A 26,950-nucleotide genomic window follows, 5' to 3' on the forward strand; every position below is an offset into this window, starting at 1 on the left:
AGAAACAGACAAGCAGACAACTCAGGAGAAAGTGACGAGGAGAGACCAGTGACACAAGATGAAGTGCAAACTGATGATAGCTCAAAAAAGATGCACAAGGAACTCTCATTCTCCTGTCAGACAAACCGGAGAGGAGAAAGAATCTGACAACATATCTGATGATCACATGCCTAATGCATCTAATTCTGCAAGCTCAAGCTATAACCAACAGCACCCAGACTTCCCTAGAATCGACTTTTCAACCCTCGGATGTATCTAGCAGTGGCTTTGACTAAAATATCTAGACAAAATAGACATTGTAGATGACAATCATAATATTACTTATAAGAAAATGGGCAATATAAAATGAATGTTATACATTTATATTTATGAATGTTATTATGTTATAAAAAGAAGGGAAATAATAACGTAGAAAGATTTGAAGGAAAATACAGCAAAATATGGAAAATACCATAATGTAAAGACTATTTGGTGATAAAAGAAGCCCCACCACCTATATTTGATGACATCAGTATTGCATTGGCAGACATATGGTGGATGTGCGGATCAGAATATGGCCTCTTGCCAACATTACCAGAAAATTGGTCAGGATTATGTACTAGGGTTATGCTGACACATAAAACGTGTCACATCTCTCTAGAAGAGGAAGCAACAGATGAAGAAAAATCCAGATCCAAAAGAGCCTATGAAAAAGACCCTGCATTAATTACACTGATGAGGCCTTATCCACTGTTAGGAGAGTAATTGGATGCAACGAGCAGAATGACATGGCAAAATAGAATAGTTTTGGATTTTTTGCTAGCTGAAAAAGGAGTATGTTATGTTTGAGGATCAATGTTGTACTTGTATATACCAAATAATACTGCTCCAGGTGGAGTATTTAGTGAAGTAATGATCAAATAAAAAAACCTAAGGATTGAACAAAGCAAATGCTGGACAAGATAATCAAATCTGGGATTGGTTTGATCTAAAGTTAGGAACATGGGGAGCATGTTTGGCTAAATTAGGAAAGTTTTTAGGAGTTGCAGTATTGGTAGGAGGATTACTGTTTTGCTGTGTATTTCCTATACTGAGGTCACTAGTTGTCAAAGCCACAGTTAGGCAAATGGAAATGCTAAGATGGCAAGATGATGAGAAATTGATTTTGAAAAGTAACCAAAATGTACATTAACAGGACTGGCCTTATACACACAACTGGGAGTCACAAACATTGACAAATGATGGAGACTCTAGTACCTCAACGGAGGACAAAAAAGAGGTATAAAGATGAACCATAGCCTGGGTGTAAGTACTAGCCTAACCTCAGCCCAAGGGTGGCCCTCTACGATGCGCAAGGTGTCTGGGCTGAAGATCAACTGTGCTATTTTTTGTGATGTTACATGTTTTGAATTTGTATTTCTGTTGTATACTACATAACTGCGACAAACAAAGGCAAGCGCTGAACCAATTGCACGCTCATGCTTATAATATTGTTTTATCTTAAATAAGGGGTTAGGGAGACAGGATCGTTTACTCCCTCCTAGTCAAGTGTGGGGGGAGAGGTTTGGTCCTGCTGCTCCACCAGAGTGCGGTTACATAATCTAGTCATTGGTGATAAAACTGTGACTGTTAGTTGATAGCTGAATTTTGTATTGGAGGCAAAAAGACATTCCTTGAAGATTCCTGATCCTGTCCGGACACCATAGCTGGTATAGTATGTGTTGTTTGTCCATACCGTGCTCTTAACTGTAAATTTTTATGGGGGGAAAAGAAAAAAAAAAGAAGAAGTCTATTTTGGTTCTAAATTCCATTAGGTGTGTCGGAGCAAACGATAGTCCTTTTGACAAAACTTGTATGGCATCATTCATTAAAGGGAAACTTGAGAGATTTAATACAGTGTATGTTTGATAAAACTGCATGTGCTTGGATGCCACTGATTGTTTAGCTGTCTTCTTTCACCCTCTCCTGGTCTTCCTCTTCTTTTTTAAACTGTCCATTGTTGGTTTTGGTTGTGACTGTAAAAAAACTACTCAAATCAGCTCTACTGTCAGAAAGGTAATCACCTACTAGTCAAATTAAAGGAGACTGAACATTTGGTACGCTGTGTTCTTCTGGAGGGAAGTCCTCTACCTATTAGGTACCAATCTTTTCCAGGTGTAAACCCTTCCATCTTTATAATCTTTTTCATCTCTCCTGAATTTATCCACATTCTGTTTCTTAACTTTTTTCTTTAAATTCGGAGAGCTCATTCTGTAATTGGACTTCCCAATTTTTTACTTGTTCAGTGGCTTCATTGTTTGTAAGTCGATTTGTTTTATTTCAGTGATCTCTTGTTGAACCTTTAGTCTACCTTTTTTGGATTCCTCTATCAATAGTAACATCAGATCCAATGAACACTTATTGAGGAGGATAACTATGCCTTTATTCTTTATGTTTTGAACTGGTGTGTCATTTGTTCTGACACTGTAGTGCTCGTAAATTTAAAAATATTATTAGAACTTTTAAATGTTCTACATTTTTCATATATATTTCTGCTTATTTATTTCAAATAATAATTTATCAAATCATATTTCATTTGTTCATGATAGTTCATAACTAGTAGTCTGTAATGATAATATTTCTTGAGAACTTATCACTAGTATTTCGGTTTTAAAATATATCAAGGTGGCCCCTATCTCCATTGTTGTTTTTCTTTCTTTCCTCATATTTTAATATTCATTTGTATGTATAATGAGTGGTGTTTTAGGTCTGTGTTTTATTAGCTATTTTCTCCCCTCTTCACTCCCACTTTTCCACTGCTTTACATGCCCATTTCTGGAGTCTTTTCCAAATCTAAGGTGTGAAAGACCAATGCTGAAACAGGAGGGTTTCATGACACTTTAAAGTCCAAAAAAAAAGTTAAATGCTGGTACCTACAGCAACATCTAATTAATTGCTTTTGCACTGCAGCAAGAAATTTTAAGGGGCTTGGAATTGTTTGGTAACTTTTTTATAGTGCAAAAGTGCAAATCAGTTTTTATGGTGCAACAAGTGCAAATCAAACTTGGACTTGTACCTTCTGAACCAGATAAACACTTGTGGCTCTTTTACCAGCGATTTGATCCAAGACACTTCCCTCCTCCACAAAGTAACTCACATCAGCTATATGAACACCAACTTCAAAATTGCCTACATGAGGAAAGGGGAAAAAAATGTTTATTGTATCAGAGCGCTGAATTTTGTAAGTGTAATGAAATTTTTAATGAGCTCCAATGTCAAAGGAACCACACATACCATCTGAGAGCTGTTTGCAGGATAGTGCATCATCTAGATCTCTGGCTGTAGCTGGGTCGATGGTAAATACACATTCTTTTCTTAAAAACAAATGAAAATAAAACCAGGAAAGTAGTGTCACATTTTTAGAAAAATTCAATTGAGTCATGAAGCACAAAAAATTTATAGTTATAATATGGAGTGCTGAAGAGTTGGGAAAGGGTAGTAGGTTACCTGAGATCTCTTCTTCTAGAGAGCTCATGAGCAGGGATGCTCCAGGGCAGATCTTGGGGAAGACAATTCAAGACCTCCTCTGAAAATTCGGAGAAGTCAACATCATATTCAGTCATGATGCCTTCGGTTTCTGGCTCTATTTCACCTGCTTGCCCTAACGTTTTTGCAAGCCGCCTAGAACCAGAGAAAAACAACTTTGATAAATGCTTTTATGAAGAATGATTGCTAATGTATACCCTATAATTTGGAGAAATTACTGGTAACCCAGATCTCACCCTTCAGCAAAGTTGTTGTCTGCTGGCCAGTGTGTTATTCGGCAGATAAAGAGTGTGTTTTCATAGTCTCCAGGTCTGGAGACAAAGTCTGCAGGACAGTCTGCTAGAGGCAAATTAACTCTCGGAATCCGATGGTCCACAGGAGAGAACATTGCAAAATTCTTGTTGGGGAGAAATTTAAGGAAGCCTGATGCTGCCCTTGAGTGCTTCTGCTCAAAAATGAATACAACCTGAAATCACAACATGCATGTACAATTATACACATCAAAAAGTCATGCTATAATTTTATTTTTCTCCAAAGTGAGATATATTATCAACATCATGAAGCTCAAGTGCCCCTATTATGCCTTTTCGAATATTACCTTTCATGCAGTGTCATGTAGCTGTATGTGAACAAACTATCTGCAAAGCTGTTTTACTGTCTATATTAAAAAAATAAAAAAAATAAAAATAAAAAAGAGTCGGCTCGCATTCACCTAAACGAGTCATCAGGACTTTGAGTCTTATTCCGTTACGGCTGTACGTCACGAAGTAACACATTTGCATAAAGTCCACACACGTTCGCCAACTTGCCCACCCACAAACACAGTAAAATATCCGTGTGGTTAACATCATGTCGAGAAGACGCTGTACCCGTCGCTGTGAGAGTAAATTTGTTTGATCATATATTATAATTACCACAAACTTGTTAACATTTGACATTTACCACTGTGAAACGTCCTGCTCCAGTCGTGCTTGCGAATCAGTCTCTTGTCGATCAGCAACTTCAAATGTTTCATCACCAGACTCTGGCTCGAATTGGTAAGGTACAATCGATACCATCTTTTCTATGTATTGACAAGTCTCCAGGGCTGTCATTCCGTCATGGCAATGGGCATTTCGTTTCCGACACGCATTGTACGCGGTAGACCAATCACAAAGGACTGCGCCATCTGACCAATCACAGCAGTGAGGGCTCACGGGGGAACAAGGAGGGGTTTAGAGAGACTGATTCTTTTAATTGCTTCGCACGAGTTGTTTATGAATAATTTAGAAATTAGGTAACATTTAATTATATACAGTGGGGAAAAAAAGTATTTAGTCAGCCACCAATTGTGCAAGTTCTCCCACTTAAAAAGATGAGAGAGGCCTGTAATTTTCATCATAGGTATACCTCAACTATGAGAGACAAAATGAGAAAAAAAAATCCAGAAAATCACATTGTAGGATTTTTAAAGAATTTATTTGCAAATTATGGTCGAAAATAAGTATTTGGTCAATAACAAAATTGCATCTCAATACTTTGTTATATACCCTTTGGTGGCAATGACAGAGGTCAAACGTTTTCTGTAAGTCTTCACAAGGTTTTCACACACTGTTGCTGGTATTTTGGCCCATTCCTCCATGCAGATCTCATATAGAGCAGTAATGTTTTGGGGATGTCGCTGGGCAACACGGATTTTCAACTCCCTCCAAAGATTTTCTATGGGGTTGAGATCTGGAGACTGGCTAGGCCACTCCAGGACCTTGAAATGCTTCTTACGAAGCCACTCCTTCGTTGCCCGGGCAGTGTGTTTGGGATCATTGTCATGCTGAAAGACCCAGCCACGTTTCATCTTCAATGCCCTTGCTGATGGAAGGAGGTTTTCACTCAAAATCTCACGATACATGGCCCCATTCATTCTTTCGTTTACACAGATCAGTCGTCCTGGTCCCTTTGCAGAAAAACAGCCCCAAAGCATGATATTTCCACCCCCATGCTTCACAGTAGGTATGGTGTTCTTTGGATGCAACTCAGCATTCTTTCTCCTCCAAACACAACAAGTTGAGTTTTTACCAAAAAGTTATATTTTGGTTTCATCTGACCATATGACATTCTCCCAATCCTCTTCTGGATCATCCAAATGCTCTCTAGCAAACTTCAGACGGGCCTGGACATGTACTGGCTTAAGCAGGGGGACACATCTGGCACTGCAGGATTTGAGTCCCTGGCAGCGCAGTGTGTTACTGATGGTAGCCTTTGTTACTTTGGTCCCAGCTCTCTGCAGGTCATTCACTAGGTCCCCCCGTGTGGTTCTGGGATTTTTGCTCACAGTTCTTGTGATCATTTTGACCCCACAGGGTGAGATCTTGCGTGGAGCCCCAGATCAAGGGAGATTATCAGTGGTCTTGTACGTCACGAAGTAACACATTTGCATAAAGTCCACACACGTTCGCCAACTTGCCCACCCACAAACACAGTAAAATATCCGTGTGGTTAACATCATGTCGAGAAGACGCTGTACCCGTCGCTGTGAGAGTAAATTTGTTTGATCATATATTATAATTACCACAAACTTGTTAACATTTGACATTTACCACTGTGAAACGTCCTGCTCCAGTCGTGCTTGCGAATCAGTCTCTTGTCGATCAGCAACTTCAAATGTTTCATCACCAGACTCTGGCTCGAATTGGTAAGGTACAATCGATACCATCTTTTCTATGTATTGACAAGTCTCCAGGGCTGTCATTCCGTCATGGCAATGGGCATTTCGTTTCCGACACGCATTGTACGCGGTAGACCAATCACAAAGGACTGCGCCATCTGACCAATCACAGCAGTGAGGGCTCACGGGGGAACAAGGAGGGGTTTAGAGAGACTGATTCTTTTAATTGCTTCGCACGAGTTGTTTATGAATAATTTAGAAATTAGGTAACATTTAATTATATACAGTGGGGAAAAAAAGTATTTAGTCAGCCACCAATAGTGCAAGTTCTTATATTATATGTTGGTACATAGGCAATATATTAGTGTTCTTAAAATCATTAGTAATTTCGATTCAAGTTCCATATGCAAATTACCAAGCTTTCACACAAAGGGTCATAAAAATCCCCAGTATGTCCAACCTCCCGCTTGGGACGTCAGCCTTTCTCATTGGACAAGCCCATTTTGAGAGGCGGGAATCTTCTGAGACCTTAAAGGCCCCACATCAGTGACACGCACAAGTAGGTGGTTCGGTTAGATTCTAAGATGAAGACATGAGCTAGAATGCTTCTGCAACCCCTTAAGTACGTGCCAGGCTTCGGCCTTGACTTTTCCATTCACCAAGATTCTCTGACTCAAACTGGTTCTTTTTCATCAACCAACTTCAGCAAAGATCAACTGGGACCTTCAGATTGCGTCAAACCTCTCTTTCAGACAGATGAGACATGCAAGTATTCAAATTTAGTCTTATTAATTGATACATTAGGTATCATTTGCACCTTTTCTGCGTTAAGCTTTAACCCTTTCCTATACAAACTGTATGTGTGTATGTGTATGTTAGACCAGTTTAAGTGTTTATGTAGTATGTTAGACTAGTTTATGTAGTTAATAAAGTCTTACTTGCATCACACTTGACGTTGTTCATTGTTTGCTCATAACTGGAGTCACTTAATAATGCAGATTTATGCTTCAAGCTCTGTGTAGAATTGTACAGTAAGAAAGTTATTTCCCTTAACCAGGAAATTAACGTTCTTAGAATTGACAGACAGTTGACCCTGAGAGATCAAGTAAATATTGATTTACTGATTTATTGATTTACAGCGGATCTAAATATTTAATTAATTATAACTAGTTATGATTAATTATTAATATTTCCCCATGAGCTGATTCGCTACACAGTCTTTCCCCCAAGATTACTGTTATAAACAAACCACGTCCAAAAGGTAAAGGGGGAGGTGTTGCTACAATTTATAACAATATTTTCAGTATTTCTCAGAGGGCGGGCTTCAAGTATAACTCGTTTGAAGTAATGGTGCTTCATATAACATTATCCAGAAAAACAAGTGTTAATGATAAATCCCCTGTGATGTTTGTACTGGCTACTGTATACAGACCACCAGGGCACCACACAGACTTTATTAAATCATTTTTATATCAGAGTTAGTACTGGCTGCAGATAAAGTTTTAATTGTTGGTGATTTTAATATCCATGTTGATAATGAAAAAGATACATTGGAATTAGCATTTATAGACATTCTGAATTCTATTGGGGTTAGACAACACGTGTCAGGACCTACTCATTGTTGAAATCATACTCTAGATTTAATACTGTCACATGGAATTGATGTTGATGGTGTTGAAATTATGCAGCCAAGCGATGATATCTCAGATCATTATCTAGTCTTGTGCAAACTTCATATAGTTAAAACTGTAAATTCTACTCCTTGTTACAAGTATGGTAGAACCATCACTTCTACTACAAAAGACTGCTTTGTAAGTAAACTTCCTGATTTATCTCAATTCCTTAGCATTTCCAAAACCTCAGTACAACTTGATGATGTAACAGAAACTGGACTCTCTCTTTTCTAGCATTTTAGATACGGTTGCTCCTTTACACTTAAGGAAGATAAAGGAAAACAGTTTGACACTGTGGTGTAATGAGCACACTCGCACCCTAAAGAGAGCAGCTCAGAAAATAGAGCACAGCTGGAGGAAAACCAAACAAGAGGTATTTCGTATTGCTTGGCAGGAATGTACCCCATCCTATAGAAAAGCATTAAAAACTGCTAGATCTGGTTACTTTTCGTTTCTTTTAGAAGAAAAACATAACCCCAGATATTTATTCAATACAGTGGCTAACTTAACGAAAAATAAAGCATCAACAGGTGTTGACATTTCCCAACAGCACAGCAGTAATGACTTTATGAACTCATTTACTTCCAAGATCGATACTATTAGAGATAAAATTGTAACCATGCGGCCGTCAGCTACCGTATCACATCAGATAGTGTGCTATAGATCCCCTGTGGAAAACTTCCACTCATTCTCTATTATAGTAGAGGAAGAGTTGTATAAACTTGTTAAATAATCTAAACCAACAACATGTTAGACCTTATTCCATCTAAGCTCCTAAAAGAGGTGCTTCCAGAAGTCATAGATCCTTTTCTGACTATTATTAATTCGTCATTGTCACTTGGATATGTCCCCAAAACCTTCAAACTGGCTGTTATTAAGCCTCTCATCAAAAAACTTCAACTTGACCCCAAAGAACTAGTTAATTATGTAGTATGGAGTACCTCAAGGCTCAGTACTAGGACCGTTACTTTTCACACTTTATATGTTACCCTTGGGATATATCATCAGGAAACATGGTGTTAGCTTTCACTGTTATGCTGATGATACTCCGCTCTATATTTCTTCACTGCCCGGCGAAAGATACCAATTTGAAAAACTAACAGAATGCATATTCGATATAAAAAACTAGATGACAAGTAATTTCTTACTGCTAAATTCTGAAAAAAAGTGGTGTTAATTATAGGACCAAAAACTCTGCATGTAATAACCTAGAACACTGTTTAACACTTGATGGCTGCTCTATCAATTCTTCATAATCAGTTAGGAACCTAGGTGTGCTATTTGATAGCAATCTTTCCTTCGAAAGCCACGTTTCTAGTATTTGTAAAACTGCATTTTTCCATCTTAAAAATATATCTAAATTATGACCTATGCTCTCAATGTCAAATGCAGAAATGTTAATTCATGCGTTCATGACCTCAAGTTTAGATTAATGTAATGCTTTATTGGGTGGTTGTTCTGCATGCTTAATAAACAAACTCCAGCTGGTCCAAAATGCAGCAGCTAGAGTTCATACTAGAACCAGGAAATATGACCATATTAGCCCGGTTCGGTCAACACAGCACTGGCTCCCTATTAAATATCGTATAGATTGTAAAATCTTGCTTATTACTTATAAAGCCCTGAATATTGCACCTCAGTATTTGAATGAGCTCTTATTGCATTATAGTTCTCCATGTCCGCTGCGTTCTCAAAACTCTGGCAATTTAATAATACCTAGAATATCAAAATCAACTGCGGGCGGCAGATCCTTTTCCTATTTTAGATCCTAATTCCTATTTATAATTTGGAATTATTGCAAATTCTGGAATAATCTACCTAACATTGTTCGGGAGGCAGACACACTCTGTCAGTTTAAACCTAGATTAAAGACCCATCTCTTTAACCTGGCTTACACATAACACATGAACACATTTCTAATATTCAAATCCGTAAAAGGATTGTTAGGCTGCATTAATTAGGACAACCGGAACCGGGAACACTTCCCATAACACCCGATGTACTTGCTACATCGTTAGAAGAATGGCATGACCGGAGACCAGGACAACTAGATGAGCCCCAGAGACAGATCCCCAGTAAAGACCTTGTCTCCTAGATGGCCACCGGAACAAGACCACAGGAACCAGTTGAGTCCTCTGCTTAATGTGACTTTGCTGTAGCCTAGATTTGAAGTGCTGGTTTTCGTCTGGCCAGAGGAGAACTGACCCCAACTGAGCCTGGTTTCTCCCAAGGTTTTTTCTCCATTCTGTCACCGATGGACTTTTAGTTCCTTGCCGCTGTCGCTTTTGGCTTGCTTGGTTGGGGACACTTAATTTCCAGCGATATTGTCGACTTGATTGCACAGATAGTATTTAAACTGAACTGAGCTGGATAATGACATCACTGAATTCAATGATGAACTGCCTTTAACTGAAAATTGAGTGTTTACCATTGTAAGTTTGCATTAATGACACAATTTTCCTAATTAATGCTGTGCAGTTGCTTTGACACAATCTGTATTGTTAAAAGCGCTATATAAATGAAATTAGTCAAGGTGACTTGACTAATACAGCGTTTCCTTGGTTACTAATATAAACACAGCAGAGCTGAGGTATCAACACTAATTTAAATGCATTATACAGAGGCAAGATGAAAAGAAAATGTAAACTTTAACAAAACCATGTAAACTTTTCTGAAAACAGCCAGTTCCCCTCAAAAACACATTTATATAAAATTCAATATTTAGGATTCCTATATTTCGCGCATCATGAACAGTGATCTTGTTCTGCCTGCTATAATATTTTCTCCTCTTTGCATCCATCTTCAGCGTCTCTGGCCACTGTTAATAGCCGTTTACAGACTATTTATAATAATTACTATTAAAAATTATTGAAGTGTAGTTCGTGTACAAGCACGGAACAGAAGATGCTCTAAAATAATTTTAAAAAATGGCCGGTCGACCAGTGCATCTGTACTCCACTGTATAAATTAAATAAAGATTAACCATTACTTGCCAAGACGGGTAATTTGACATACTTTTGTATGTATTTGCCCATTGCATTCAGGCGCAGAAAGAAAACTCAATTCAGGGCTCGTGCGTGTCAGAGAAGTGGCTGTCTGTGCGTGGGCTGTTCACTCAGAACACAGCACGCGAGTAGTGAATGTAGTTGTCTTTTGTGCCCGAATGCTTTTAAATCGCTTGAATTTTTAAATTAACAAGGCTTAAAAACACATGCAAATTTTAAACTTTCATGACGATGCAGCAGTGGCCCAATCGGGCAAGTGACAAATCCATCAACTGTCCCGAGCACTCCTTATTGTCGAGCCCTGTACCCTAATCATAACAATAGGCAAAACGCGTGAAACAATGTGATTAAAAAAAAAAAACGGTATAGAAAAATTACATTTTGATAAATGGAAACTAAAATTTAAAGTGACAAATGCAAATGTAACGATTACCGGTTTGACGATAAATTATGATAAAATTCCCCACGGTTAGTATTACCGTTTCATATTTAAATTATCATTAAAACCGTATTAGATTACCACGATTTGAACAACTCAACGATAAATAAATACTGTCCAGCATAAAGCACAGTTTTAAGTAACAGTCTCACGTGCAGACAGCAGGCAGAGTAGTTTCGTTTTGAGTGAAAGCAGGGTGGAAAAGCTAGGTTTTAAAAGAGTGCTAAGGGAATTATACAAATGAATATTTGAATTAATTAAATGATTGTACCTCTGAAGGTTCTGACTGTCTTCAGAAACGATTCGATGGCATTTTGTTTTAATTTTCGCTCCATGTAATACCTAAGTGTTTTTAATCAGCAATACTGCTTTGTCCACGGAGGTTACGGGAAACAGCTCTAATTCAGCTTTTCCATAAGCACCACCTAGTGTCAGAGAGTGGATTTACAGAGACTTATATTTACATTCAGTCTGTATGCAGTTTCTGTCTGGCCAAAAAACAGATCGGATTTGCATGCCCTGCTGTAAATTTTGACCGGTAGATGGAAAAACAAGTTTGTGGATTCTACACATTTAAACAATTTAGTTAAGTTATCTAGAATTATTTATGGAGCAGATAAAATACATAATCATTTATTAATCAATTATCATTTTGACATTTTTTCTTTATTTAAAGGCTGAAATGTGAGGTTGACCTTTTTATTAAACTTTTCAAAGCTTTATTTGAACATTTACATTAGATATTTCAACATGACGACTTGGACAAAAAAAAATAATAAATTCCCTGACTTTCAATGTCTGGAATAGACCTTTTAAAATTCCATGATATTCCAGAAATTCCATGACCCGTGGGAACCCTGGTTTATCCACTCGGCTCAAAGATCAATAGGCAGCACAGTGCAAGTTTACAAGAGTAGATGCGTTTACGGTTTACTTTATTAAAGTGAGTATAAAAAAAATGGTTTTTGCCATTTTTATTATGACAGGACAGTATTTAGACAGGAAGCAAAGTGGGGGAGAGAGAGAGAGAGGAGAGGGTGGGATTGGAAAGGTCCACAAGCAAGGACCCAAACACGGGACGCCTGAAGCGCAACGGCACTATACGTCAACGTGCTGCCCACGAGGCTATTGGCACCAGCATATGCTTACTTTTAAAAATAAAATTAATGTGAAAGTATTTTCATTTACAACTGTCATGAATAAGAACTATTGATTGTATTGTCTTAAGTGAGCATATTGTATATCCTTTCAAACAAATGACTTACCTTTCCAGTCCTTTGCATAGCTCTCTCTGAACTTGATCCAGAAATGTTGAATGCGCTTCCATGTATGACAGATTGTGTTGTGACAAGGGCTAAGGGGGAAAAAAAGAATAAAAAAAAAAAGCAATATAAATGATTGCTAACAGCTATTTTCCGTTTTATATTCTGTCACTTCCTTTAATTGAATGTACAAAAGCATGGAATAATTCAATTCTCAAATGTTTTTGAAAGAAGTCCCTTATGCTCAAATAACTGAAATATTGTGAAATATTACTACAATTAACAATAACTTTAATTTTAATGTTTTAAAAGGGAATTTGTGTAATGGTAAAGCTCCTGTTTTTACGTGTCACATAATACTTTAGAAATCATCCTAATATGTTCATTCAGTGCTAAAGAAACACTTCTTCTGGTTGTGAGTCTATGGCAGCCCATAGAACTGCTTGCAAAAAGGAGGTGTTACTGTAGCTCATGCGTTTTTATAATAACTTACTGGTGATGGGCATTATGGGATTGTGTGAGCTTCATTCAACTTTGAAATCTGGAGCTGCACGATTGACCAATGACTGAAGATTGGAGGCATTATTCATAATTTTTGGTAAGTTCATTTAATTTGATCAGAATCAGAATGAGCTTTCTTGCCAGGTATGTTTACACATACGAGGAATTTGTTTTCGTGACAGAAGCTTCCACAGTGTAACAGAATGACAGTGACAGAACAAAAAAACACAGATAATAAAATTTTTTAAATAAATTAAAAATAGAACAAGTAAATAAGAAATAAAAATATACAAATCGACAATTGTATGTACAGGTATATTATGTGCAAATTGAATCATTTACAACTGTCATGAATAAGAACTATTGATTGTATTGTCTTAAGTGAGCATATTGTATATCCTTTCAAACAAATGACTTACCTTTCCAGTCCTTTGCATAGCTCTCTCTGAACTTGATCCAGAAATGTTGAATGCGCTTCCATGTATGACAGATTGTGTTGTGACAAGGGCTAAGGGGGAAAAAAAAGAATTAAAAAAAAAAAGCAATATAAATGATTGCTAACAGCTATTTTCCGTTTTATATTCTGTCACTTCCTTTAATTGAATGTACAAAAGCATGGAATAATTCAATTCTCAAATGTTTTTGAAAGAAGTCCCTTATGCTCAAATAACTGAAATATTGTGAAATATTACTACAATTAACAATAACTTTAATTTTAATGTTTTAAAAGGGAATTTGTGTAATGGTAAAGCTCCTGTTTTTACGTGTCACATAATACTTTAGAAATCATCCTAATATGTTCATTCAGTGCTAAAGAAACACTTCTTCTGGTTGTGAGTCTATGGCAGCCCATAGAACTGCTTGCAAAAAGGAGGTGTTACTGTAGCTCATGCGTTTTTATAATAACTTACTGGTGATGGGCATTATGGGATTGTGTGAGCTTCATTCAACTTTGAAATCTGGAGCTGCACGATTGACCAATGACTGAAGATTGGAGGCATTATTCATAATTTTTGGTAAGTTCATTTAATTTGATCAGAATCAGAATGAGCTTTCTTGCCAGGTATGTTTACACATACGAGGAATTTGTTTTCGTGACAGAAGCTTCCACAGTGTAACAGAATGACAGTGACAGAACAAAAAAACACAGATAATAAAATTTTTTAAATAAATTAAAAATAGAACAAGTAAATAAGAAATAAAAATATACAAATCGACAATTGTATGTACAGGTATATTATGTGCAAATTGAAATGTAGACTGAGTAAGTGTGTTAGATAGGAATGGGCGATATGGGCTTAAAAATATATCACGATAATGTCTGATATTTATTGCGATAAAGATATCAATGACGATAATTTTGGAAATCCTGTTTCTTTAGAGCAGTGGTCACCAACCTTTTTAGTCCCAAAATCCCTGACCTCAGCCTTTATGAAAGACAAGATCTACCTATTGAAGAATTGATAGAAAAAGACATCCCAGATTGTACTTCAAATTTGAGGCCTTTTACTTCGTATTTTAATTAGTGATGCGCCGATCATAGCTGCTTCAGAATTCAGATTTTCTTTCTTCCCTTTTTTTAACTAGCAAATTGGATTCTGATACTGATATTTAAGTAAATTAATTTATTGGCTATTTGCTTTATAACAAACAAACTGGCTTTAAACAAAAATATCTAGCCATTTGAAATAAGAGGCAACCACTGCATTTTAATCATGATCTGCACGGGCAGTTGTTTTTGTTTGATTTAGATTAATTTCAGGATTTAAAACAAAAACAGAATGGTCTGACTTTAGGTGTTATTTATTGCTACATAAAACATCTGCACGAAACAAAAACAGCAGGTCTGAACGAGACGCACTCATCAGAGCACTGGGTTGCCAGGTTTTCGCAATAAAACTAGTCCAATCACGTTTCGAGGAGGGTTCCCCTGTAAAATTCACATTCCAGGGATTAAATATCACATTATTGGGGTCGCTTCAACCCGCGGACATGAACAACAACCCGCGGGAACAGTGTTAAGTAGCCCAATTCCACGGGAAAACCGCGGACTTGGCAACACTGATGAACCGACCGCACTATAGCGTTTCCTTGTTTACCGCTGTAAACAAAGCAGAGTTGCGCTTTATACAGAGAAGAAAATATCATTGCCATCGAAACTTTTCTCAAGACCGTACCCTTCAGTGATAGATTAATATAACCCTATAAATGTAATGCATTTTTGTACTTATTTTACTGTTTTTTTTTCGGGATCTACTGGGACAGTGATAAAGATCTACCAGTCGATCACGATCGACGGGTTGGCGACCACTGCTTTAGAGAAAAGTATTACCTTTCCTATTTTTACCCAAAAATAGGGTGTTGTGAGCATTACGGAGTACACACTTCCATACTGGAAGCCGGAGGGCGCCCTTGTGCAGAAACTCCATATGCATAGCAGAAGTAATGCTCCAGGAAGAAGTATCCAGTGATCGCTGTAGCTGAATAAAACGCAGATAAAGAAATTTTAACTGAGGAAACCTGAAGACAATAAACATGCGATTGCACAAAATGTATGGTATCTGTGTTCTTCAAGTAATCTTGGGTATTTTTTATAAGGATAAAGTATATTTATAATGCAATGCTAATCGACATAGCCTTTGTCACTGTATATAATGCTATAAAATAGTACGACTTATTCTGTGATACGAAACCACGTCTGATCACAAAAATAAGTTATTTCAAACACTCGACTATGTTATGAAGTTAATATGGAGAAAAAGCATGTCAATAAATTAAAATATCTTTGTTGGACAACAGGTTTGTAAACGACTCATTCACATGTAAAACTGTGTCGCACACGTGCTACTGTAGTACATTTACTCAAGGCTCAGACCGATTTTTGTCGCACTGTACAGCCCTACCCAAACCTGTTCCAGATTGTAGAAGGAGCTGCTCAATTTCACGTCTGCCTTCCTTTTAGGCCACTCCACACAGTCGTACACAGAAATATGTCAACAACTAGATTTTATCGTTATTATCGCGGGAAGATGAATTCTTATCGTGTGGAGAATTTGTACCGGTATATCGCAAACGATAAGATATCGCCCATCCCTAGTGTTAGATAAATAAGTGTATGAGTAAATATAGTGTGTGTTCCACAGTTATTGTCAGGTGTTCATGAGATGGACTGCCTGAGGGAAGAAACGGTTCCTGTGTCTGGCCGTTCTGGTGCTCAGAGCTCTGTAGTGTCGACCAGATGGCAACAGTTCAAAGAGGGAGTGTGCTGGATGTGAGGGGTCCAGAGTGATTTTGCTAGCCCTTTTGCTCACTCTGAATGAGTACAGTTCTTGGAGAACGGAGGGTTGTACAAATGATTCGCTCAGCAGTACGGACTACCCTCTGTAGTCTTCTGAGGTCAGATTTGGTAGCTGAGCTGAACCAGACAGTTATAGAAGTGCAGAGGACAGTTTCAGCAGCTCCTGTGACAGGTTGAACTTCCTCAGCTGGCGAAGGAAGTACAACCTCTGCTGGGCCTTTTTAACAATGGAGTCTATGTGAGTGTCTCACTTCAGGTCCTGAGAGATTGTGGTACCCAGGAACCTGAATGACTCCACTGCAGTCACAGTGCTGTCCATGATGGTGAGTGGGGGGAGTGCAGGGGGGTTTCTCCTGAAGTCCACGGTCATCTCCACAGTTTTCAGGTTTCCGTGAAACACAGAGCAGCAGAGTTTGAAAAATCCTTATTTGTCCAGGAGAGCAGAAGGAGTTCGTCCGTTTTGTTGGGTAGAGAGCGGAGGTTCGCCAGATGGATGCTAGGCAACGGCGTCCTGAATCCGCGCTGCCTGAGCTTCACGAGCGCGCCAGCTCGCTTCCCCCATCTGCGCATCCTGAAGCGTTTGACCAGCGCCGCAGCTCCCCCGACTACAATGTCCAGCAAAACATCAGAATAATCAAAAACCGGTGAAATATCGGGTGGTGTGTACTTCCGAATGTCCAACAATTCGTCTCTGGTGAAACTGATTGCAGGGATATAACTAAAGATGGGACAAATTAACAAAAACAAAAACAACTGCGGAGCACGCAACAGAGGCAGCCATCAATGTCGGCGCCATCGCGAAGAATTGAACTTACCAAATAATTGTTTGGTATTCTAACATTAATGATAATGTTAGAATAACCTCTTATATTTGTTTCATTTAATGTAAAAGTGACATCATAACACATTACATTATAACATTTATCAGCCTTTTTTTTTTTTTTTTTTAATCCGGCTTCATTCAAGTTTAAAATCCGGTACAACAGTACGGAAGTTCTAAGCGGCCATGCACTATTTTTTTTTTTCCTTCTTGTTTTCTCATTATAACGACTGGCCGCTCAGAACTTCCGTACAACAGTGATTGAAGATTAGAGACATTAATCCATTTTTGGTAAGTTCAATTAGTTATGTTAAACATATACGCTTTTATATTCATTTCATTTAATGTAGAAGCAATATCATATCACATTAACGCTAGGGTCTTTAACCTGGGCTCCGCAGCAGTATTGCAGGTGGTCCGTCAATTAATATTTGATCACAAATAATTTTGTTACAAAAATTAAAACATGGGTAAAAAAAAGTCAATTTTAAATATAAGTACCCTGAAACAAAAGCAAGATCACCCCAGCTGATACTGTAATAATATAACATCACTGCCAAAACAGATTTAACAAATGCTCCATTGCATTTTTGAGTTTGAGCTCTGGAGAACGTGAAATATTCCTATTTACAGCATGTTTTTGCAGCGGTGAGAAATGTAGCCAATCACAGATATGTTTGTTGAGCTCTTGAACACAATGGCCAATAAGAGGTGTTTAAGTTAGAATCCACTCACTGCACAAAACGCCGGCCGGAGATTTTGTCAAGTGATTAGTTATGCTTGCTCTCGCCAATATTCTCTCTCAAAAACAAATAATGACACGTAAGAGATTCATTATGCAGTGTAGACAAATTTATTGATTTTAATAGAACGTTTTAAAATCACGAACTGAGATGAGTGACAGTTTTTTAGTGAATGAAGTGAACGGTCTTTTGCACTGTACAGGCTATATAGCTATAATCCTTTGACTAAAAGAATTGTTTTTCATGGTGCTAAAGGACTGACAGACAATTGCACGCTGCAGAGTTTTGGAAGTGACATTCATATAAATGCATGATTCCCTTTGAAGCTGTGATAGACAGTGATTCTAGCACTGGAAAAAAATATGGCATGTCAAAATTGATACACGCAGTGTAAATGCAGACTAATAGATTAGCCCACTAGAAAAATATTTGTATCAATATATATTTTAAATTCCATTCCAATGATTTGTAAAAGTAATGCCTATAATAATAATCTTAAATGTCTCACTGTACATTGCTATTCTTGTTATGGAGCTGTTGCTTACACAATACTTCTGCACTTTGTTAGAAACCCCTTACTAATTTCAGATACTCCGTGATTTGATTCTTAATTGTCCATCTCACAGTAAAATATTAAAATGTGAATTTTTAATAAACTTGCAGCTGATGTTCATGTAGCTCATATAGCTTTCTTCATATTGTATTCATATAGCTTTATTGCTCAGTCAGCTTGGTTCTGGGTCTTAACACCCCAAAATCTTGTTCTCCGTCATTGCATAGGCCTACTCATGGATGAGACATGCAGATAACTACATAGATCAAAGTCAACCTTCACTGAATTTTATATAGCCTAATCAATGAACTCTGAAAAAGTCAATGTTTAACATTCTATTAGCTGTCCAAATTAATTAATTGCAACAGTTTTCAGGGGTTAAAGCAAAAAAAATCCTAAGCCTGAACTTTTTTCTGGGGGTTGGGGGTGGACACATACACAGGGTTATTTGGCAAAAAACAAACCCTTTTTTTGAAAATTATATTCCTTGAAACTAACTAGTAACATATCTGCCCTTGCCATTAGCCCTTGACAGGCTCAGACAACAGATTATGGTGGGCTATTTGAAACGGCAATATCAGGAGATGTTACTCACTATAATGCAAACACATGTAACATTTAGGATGCTTTTGATATAAAGTTTTGCTGGTTATATTTGTCCTTGACAGGGTACAAGATGACCTACAATTTAAAACGTGTAATTTCTGAAATTGTTTTGTGCAAAAGAAATAATAGTAAATTAACTACTAGGAAATGAATATAAAATAGGAAATATACAAAGACAGTTTACTACAAAAACTACAGGTAAGTTCAATCAACAACTAAATAAAATGCTCCAAGAACTGGTAACTTAAACAGGGTTCGTACAGATACTGCAAAATGAAATTCCAGGACTTTTCAAGCACTACTCTTTTGGTTTTCAAGGACTACAATCAGATCTCACTCATCAAAAAATATTTTGTCTTTCAAATTCTAATATATAAACTAATAAAACAAATGGTACAAATAAAGTGCAGAACACGCAAAGAATGCAATGACTGTGGCAACTTTAACATTTGAAAGGATACTATAGCACAGTTATCGCTTTCCTTATTCATGATTTTTCCCCCACGAGTATACAGTGTGTACGGAAAGTATTCAGACCCCCTTAAATTTTTCACTCTTTGTTATATTGCAGCCATTTGCTAAAATCATTTAAGTAAATTTTTTTTCCTCATTAATGTACACACAGCACCCCATATTGACAGAAAAACACAGAATTGTTGACATTTTTGCAGATTTATTAAAAAAGAAAAACTGAAATATCACATGGTCCTAAATATTCAGACCCTTTGCTATATAACAGAGTGAAAAATTTAAGGGGGTCTGAATACTTTCCGTACCCACTGTATGATTGACCTGAAGAATGAAAGCAGGGATATATCATACACTTGGAAAATTATGAGCTATATCACCGCTTATCGACTCTAGGGGTGTGACGAACTTAGCCCACAAGATGAGACAAAATGCATATGCTTGGTTCAATAGAACGAGACAATGTTTTAATACTTCATTTGAATGACAAAATTAGTCTTTTAATTACAAAAATTAGAACAATGCAGTTATATTTTGAAATGTTTTAACAAATCTAGGGCTTAACTAACAATTATTTTGCTAATCAAGTAATCTGATTATTTTGACAAGTATGTTTTAGTAATACAAATAGAACTAAGTGAAAAACAGGCTTTAATATGACTATATTTATATATAAACTAACGATGAGGCAATAATAATTGGCTCAAATAAAGTATCAAAGCCAAGTACATGGTTTTATTGAACAACTGTTAAATACATAATGTAATATACCTATATTATAACAAATACCTGCAAAGGGTGCCAACGGCCTAGTGATGCTTCATGTGATTCAATGACGTTTAAATCCATTTAATTGCAATATTTGGCCATATGCAAAGTGAGAAACTTTTATTTTGAAATCGTGATCTACAATAAATCGCATATTTAGAAATATGTTGATGTATTCTGTGTTGGCATAGGTTTATAAATGACTTAAGTTACAAATTATGTGAGATAACACCGTTTTCCCAGAAGAACGTTAAGCAACCCAAACTCACGGCACATGCAGAGGAAGAGTTTAGCCTCCTTTCACACATACAGTCTTCACTGGTAAATTGCCGTTAAGAGATCATGTGTGAACAGGACCTTTTCAAAACTACAGGTAAATTTGTTCTGCCAATCATATCGTTCTTATGGAGATGACGTGATTACTCTGAGCTGTTTACAAAGCTCTGTTAATTATATAGAAAATAGCTTTTCTATATAAACATGGCTCTAGATCAGGCATGAGCAAACTCGGTTCTGGGGGGCCGGTGTCCCTGCGGAGTTTAGCTCCAACCCCTTCTAAAACTCCCTTGCCTGTAGCCTTCTAGTAATCCCGAAGACACTGATTAGCGTGTTCAGGTGTATTTGATCAGGGTTGGAGCTAAATCTGCAGGGACACCGGCCCTCCAGGACTGAGTTCGCCCATGCCTGCTCTAGATGGAAATCTTTGACCATTGCGCCTCGCAGCTTTTTCAGAATGTGTCGTGCTCATCAGCTGCGACTCTGCAGTTGGATACTATTATGCGCATCTCATGTTCATAGGACCAAAAATGTCTGATTGGCTAGTAATGTTAGTTTGGTTGAGAGTGAAAGCTGTGTTCCTGTCATACATTGGTAGGCGAACTCATTAACTCGAACGTGATATCAACAAGTTTTTTTTAAATGTAGGAGGACTATCTTATTTTCCGCAGCTAAACGCCACACGCTGGAGACCCGGCAAGGAGCCGGAGAACTTTAAGCCCTGAGTTTTGTCATACCTAAATCGAGCTCTGTACAAAGGGAAAAAAAGTACTCTTTTAAATCCCCATCTGCAACAATGTAAAAAAGGGCTTAAGTCAACAGCACATAAATGCCAGAATGTAAAATTAGTTATTTTATGCATTTAAATATGGTTTCATTTTCGTACTTTACAAATTAACGAAAAATGTGCACAATTTTTAGTACAACTGCACTGTGCTCACATTTACTTGTGCATTAAATCACAAATAAAAAAAATTACATATCATCTTGCGCCCTATATTGTGATCTTGAATTGCAGAATATTTCAGTACATGCGTTCTTAAATGTGATGCACATATACATACATGCATGCATAATTTTACATCTTTAATCACCATTTTGGTAATTTCATGACTTAATTGACGATGTATGCTCATAGTTTCTAATGCGGTTTATTTATGATGAAGAATAGTGTGCGCACCGCATATTCATGTACAGTTGAAGAGCATGCGCTGTGAGCACAGTAAAACGAGACAGGACAGGTAAGTTTGTTTTACTGACATATACCACAGTTCACTGTTGTTCTACTAAGCTCATTTGGCACCTGTACCTTTTCCACTCTTGTTTGACTCGCGCACTGAGAGCAAGCTGAAGTTCGCGTCTGAAAAGTGTCCTGTTTGTTGTGGTCGTAAAGAGATACAGTGGTTCTGTGTCTTAGTAAGTTGATCTATACATTTTTGAACTCTTTAGAAAAGCTACAAACGCTAAACAAAAAAAGTTTCATTACATTATTTTTTTAACAACCAAGCTTTTGATTATTTATAACATTTCATTAAAGATGATTTTCACAGAATGATTTCTGCAAAATGGCGCACCCTATGTGCGGCGCCCCTATGCAACCATTTGTCTTTTTTCTGTTTAACTTTTATTAAAATGCAGATTAAAATAGAATAAGTCTATACCCTAAATAAGGATAAATTATTTTGGAATGCTCTTCACGCTTGTCTACAAAGGTGATATGGGCTTTTACATGTCCGCGCGTCTCACGTGGATGTTTAGAATTTGAAAAGCCTGATCGGCTCATGGGCGTGATCACATTAGAGATAATAAGTTTAGATGGGAAAAACTGGACATCGCGTTGGTTTCATACAGATTACTTTATCAGAGAATATTTGTTTTCGACATGACTTCATTTTATTTGTATGTTTAAAAATGCATATATTTTTTACAATAACTATCAATTTTCAAAAATCAAAGACCAGAAGTGTAAATAGGAAATGGGGATCATTTGAGGGTTAAGTGTCTGTTGATGGCCTTTCATTTTTAACCAGAAATGTGCTCACTCCTTTTTTGATCTTCATTGAATTTCGAGTTGACAATCCAGTTGAACAAAAACTCCAGCTTTCAGCGGTGAATGAATTCTAGAATATTAATTGTATGGTGGCAAGGTGGCAAGGAGGTGGCATGAGGATCACATGTACAACATCTATAATATAATTAAAAATAGCAAGCAGTAATCATCGGGGTCCAAGCACAAATGGCCCATGTGACTAGCACCAATGTTTCTCGTGATGTGTTTTTTTACAGGGAAGTCCAATTTAAATCTTAACTGTAAGCTAGGGTTTGATAAAACAGGTTACAGCAACACACGGGCGTCTTTTGAAAATGACTTTCAAAAGAAATCAATACATCTTACCGTTTAAACGAGAAGTCAAAATTACACCTCTAAAAATGTTTACTGTCATAAGGCATGTGATCATAATATTTGGTGTAAGTGTGGACCTTTATTCAACATTTGAATTTAGAAGTCGCAAATGCGAGCCCTGCTTTATATAAAACTATACTGTCAGGACACCATAATTATACAAATGAAATAAATTTGCATTTATTTCCATTTAAAGGAATGTCAACTGATAGAAAAAGAGGCTTAGCATAATACATGCATTAGAGATCCAATTCGCGTTTGGTGCTTGGACATCTAATCACAAAATATCAATTAAACATTCAACATTCTAAATGTCTCTAAACCTGTTAGAGAAGGTCTATCATACACAAAGAAGAGTTTATGTAGACTACTTGGATGATCACAAAAGTCACAAGTTTAAAAGCAGCAAAAACGTTTAAATTTGCTAGAAAGAACCACTAAAAATATCAAAACACTGAAATTTAAGACTTCTTAACAGAAGTATTTGAAAGTGAAAGTGACGTGGCATGTGGCCAAACATGGTTATCCATACTAGGAATTAGTGCTCTGCATTTAACCCATCCTAAGTGAACACACACCCAGAGCAGTGGGCAGCCATTTATGCTGCATTATGTGGCGCCCGGGGAGCAGTTGGGGGTTCGGTGCCTTGCTGAAGGGCACCTCAGTCGTGGTATTGAAGGTGGAAGAGAGCGCTGTACATTCACTCCCCCCACCTACAATTCCTGCTGGACCTGAGACTCGAACTCGCCTTTGGGTTACGAGTCCGACTCTCTTACCATTAGGCCACGACTTCCCCCTTATTTCATACAAAGGTATGAAAGGTATGAATGTGGGCATTGTGGAAGATTACTCAGAACACACAAGCGACCACATAGCAACCACCTAGTAACATTTGAGCAACAAACCAGAACACACATCTGTTTGTCTATCTATTCTAAACTACAAATTTTAAGAAAAGACCATGTCAAGCCATCACAAACTTTCACCACACAGTGACATAGACATGTGGGGGCGTGTTTAAATGAGGCTTTTTAGGAGGGCATGGACAAGTCTTAACTTTTATAAAAAAATATCTCTTTGAATTTGAGACTTTAGTCTTCGCAACTTTACAGATCTTCATGCACCATGAGCTTGTAACACTCCAAAGAGAAAGGAAAAATTTAAATAGCATCATATGACCCCTTTAATACTAATTTCATATGATTGGTAACTTGTCTTATTCTACATATCGTTTTAAATAGACATTTTAAAAATATTATAAACATTAATTTTTGAATTTGACAGATGAAAATGATGCCATTACAAAAGTAAAAAGAAAATACTCCTGTTAGTCACTTTAAGGAGTCAAATGTCACCTCGTATTAGGAAGGCTAATTTTTTATCAGAATTTTTGATTATTGATCAGAAGGTGCTCCTAAATGTTTAAATTAGGAAGATAAGCGCTCCTAATTACAAGAATAAAAAAACTGCTCTTAAACTGGGTGTGTGACAGGTATGGCTGAGGAATGGGGTTTGGTCGAAGAAATTAATGTGGAGATTAATGTTTTAAATATAAAACTTTGAATACAGAAATATGATTTAAATAACTGAAATTATACGCTAAAATTAAACTAAATTCGCCAGCAGGTGGTGGCAAGTCACTGATTTTATTACTGAATCATTCATTCAATTGATTTGTTCGAACAGCTGAATCATTCAGGAATGAAGCAAGTGACTGTCTTTATGGACTGACGGAAATCCATCGTAGCAACGGAACTTTAATCCCTGACATTTACAGAAGAAATTATTCCTGGGGTGATATGACTAAACTGTGGAGGTGTAAATTGCACAAACAAACAAAAGGAAATTGGCACAGGACTGACCAAACCAATGAAATGCTAACAAAATAAAGTAATGAAAAATTGGATTATTAAGAGACAAACTTGTCCAAAGTATATTACAAAACGTCACTTAAGAAAATACTGAATAAACAGTAAATGATTTATCAATTCATACTAGAGAGAATAAAAAAAATTAACAAAAATGTTTATTAGCAAAACCTTGGATAAAGGGTGAACCGAATTATCTGTAACATTATACCTGCAGTAAAAGCCATTACCTTTATCATGGAGACTGACATTCTTCATTTTACCGATCACCTCGTCATCTTCATTGTAATGGGCCTCCACTATGACATCAGGAGCCTTTGGCACCATCTGATTGGCAAAAGTTCTCTCGTTTATATCTCCACTGACTGCCTGTGTACATAGTTCACAATATGATACAGTTTCGTCAATATGATGCATTTATGTCTTAGATTGATATCTATCATTTTACATTCACTTCATAATAATTATAACACAATCACATGCTTTACAACTACTAGAAGTATATACTACATGCATGCATTTATATATCTTAATATTATGAAAACAGTGCAGATTCTGCACTATTTTCCACATTTTGTAGTGCTAATAATGGTGAGAAATCTGTGCTGGATTGGATTTAAATATCCTAAAATATACGAAATTGAGATGAGAGTACTAAACTACTAGAGACTGAAAGCATTAGCCAATTTGACAAAATAAGAAACAAACACACATAAAATGGGCAGGTGATCTATAGAATTTTATGAACAATGGTCATCCATATTCTGCAGATATCTGTGAAGGATTTCTGCAAGCTCAATTCATGCAGGTAGGGTTGCTAAATGCAGCAGAGGACAATAGAAGACATTCTTGTGTTGTTTGCCCCACATGTGTCATGTCATAGGAAATCGCGTTTGGTCTTGTACTGTATCGCGTACCTTGTCAGTGTTGTGCGCTTTGCTTGGCCATTTGTTGTGATAAACAGGAAAGTGTGTTCAAGCGCCAGCAAAACAGTGTAAAGAAATACTCTTTGTGAGAAGCAGTCAATCAGCAGAAGTTAAAAGCAGCTTGTAAGTGTATTTATTTCTTGTCTCAGTGTTTAGCGCAGTTGTCGTTGCTAGGAAACGCTTGTTTGGTTTACTGTGTGGAGACGTGCTGAAATCGCGTTTGGTCTCGTACTGTATCTTGTACCTTGTCAATGTCGTGCACTTTGCTTGGCCATTTGTTGTGATAAACAGGAAAGTGTGCCCAGCTGAATTCAATTTGAGTTTTGTTAGATGAATATAAAAAGCTTAGTATACCACGGCAGCCCTAGTGTAAAGCCCTCCTCGTGTGAAGACTGAAGAGTGTAAAGACCATTGACTCTACCGTTCGACTCCACCGAGCAGGGACACCGGCAAGGCACATAAGTATCGCTTATGAATCATTCTCTTTCCTACTACTTGCTCCCCTTCTGTTTTCAGTTTTTATAACCAATTCTTACTATGTGTTTCCAGAGGTCTACCATCACTACCACTCGCAAACCATGCATCACACACTGTAGGCAGCGCAATCCTAACAACCTGCGCACTTTGCCTATGTCTACTAAAACACTACTTTCTTTTTCTATTGGTCTCCGGAATTGCCAGTCTGCTGTAAACAAAGCAGATTTTCTTCTATTACAAGTCTTTCAAGACTAAACCTCATGGCCCTGACAGAGACGTGGATCAATCAGAGGACAATGCTACACCTGCAGCACTCTCAAATAATTTCTCTTTTTCCCACTCCCGCCGTCTGACTGGAAGAGGTGGAGGTACTGGTCTGCTTATCCCTAATGATTGGAAACGTAATCCTTTACCATCTCTGAGTATCAACAGCTCCTTTGAATCAAATTCAGCCACCATTACCCACCCTCTTAAAATCCATTTTATAGTTGTTTATCGACCCCCAGGACCACTAGGTAACTTCATGGAAGAATTAGATGTGCTGCTCTCAAACTTTCCTGAGGATGGTACTCCCCTAGTTATGCTTGGAGACTTCAACATCCACCTAGATAAACCTCAGGCTGCAGACTTCCACACTCTGCTTGCCTCTTTTGATCTCAAGCGAGTATTAACTATGGCTACTCACAAATCAGGCAACCAACTGGACCTTATTTACACA

At 37.3% G+C, this 26,950-nt stretch overlaps 1 protein-coding gene across 1 annotated transcript in view; it reads right to left on the reverse strand.

Moving 5' to 3' along the window:
- Positions 1-26,950, reverse strand: part of LOC107572541 (DIS3-like exonuclease 2) — a 79,210-nt gene that overhangs the window by 19,677 nt on the left and 32,583 nt on the right. Inside the window, exons 4-9 of the mRNA XM_016258959.1 lie at positions 25,060-25,198; positions 13,445-13,533; positions 3,741-3,970; positions 3,466-3,639; positions 3,253-3,332; positions 3,035-3,147 (exon numbers count right to left, since the gene is read on the reverse strand). Of these exons, the coding sequence (XP_016114445.1) occupies positions 3,035-3,147; positions 3,253-3,332; positions 3,466-3,639; positions 3,741-3,970; positions 13,445-13,533; positions 25,060-25,198 (825 nt within the window). The remainder of the gene's footprint in view (positions 1-3,034; positions 3,148-3,252; positions 3,333-3,465; positions 3,640-3,740; positions 3,971-13,444; positions 13,534-25,059; positions 25,199-26,950) is intronic.

This window comes from Sinocyclocheilus grahami, unplaced genomic scaffold, assembly GCF_001515645.1.
Source record: "Sinocyclocheilus grahami isolate Dianchi unplaced genomic scaffold, SAMN03320097.WGS_v1.1 scaffold1771.1, whole genome shotgun sequence".
Taxonomy (NCBI): Eukaryota; Metazoa; Chordata; class Actinopteri; order Cypriniformes; family Cyprinidae; genus Sinocyclocheilus; species Sinocyclocheilus grahami.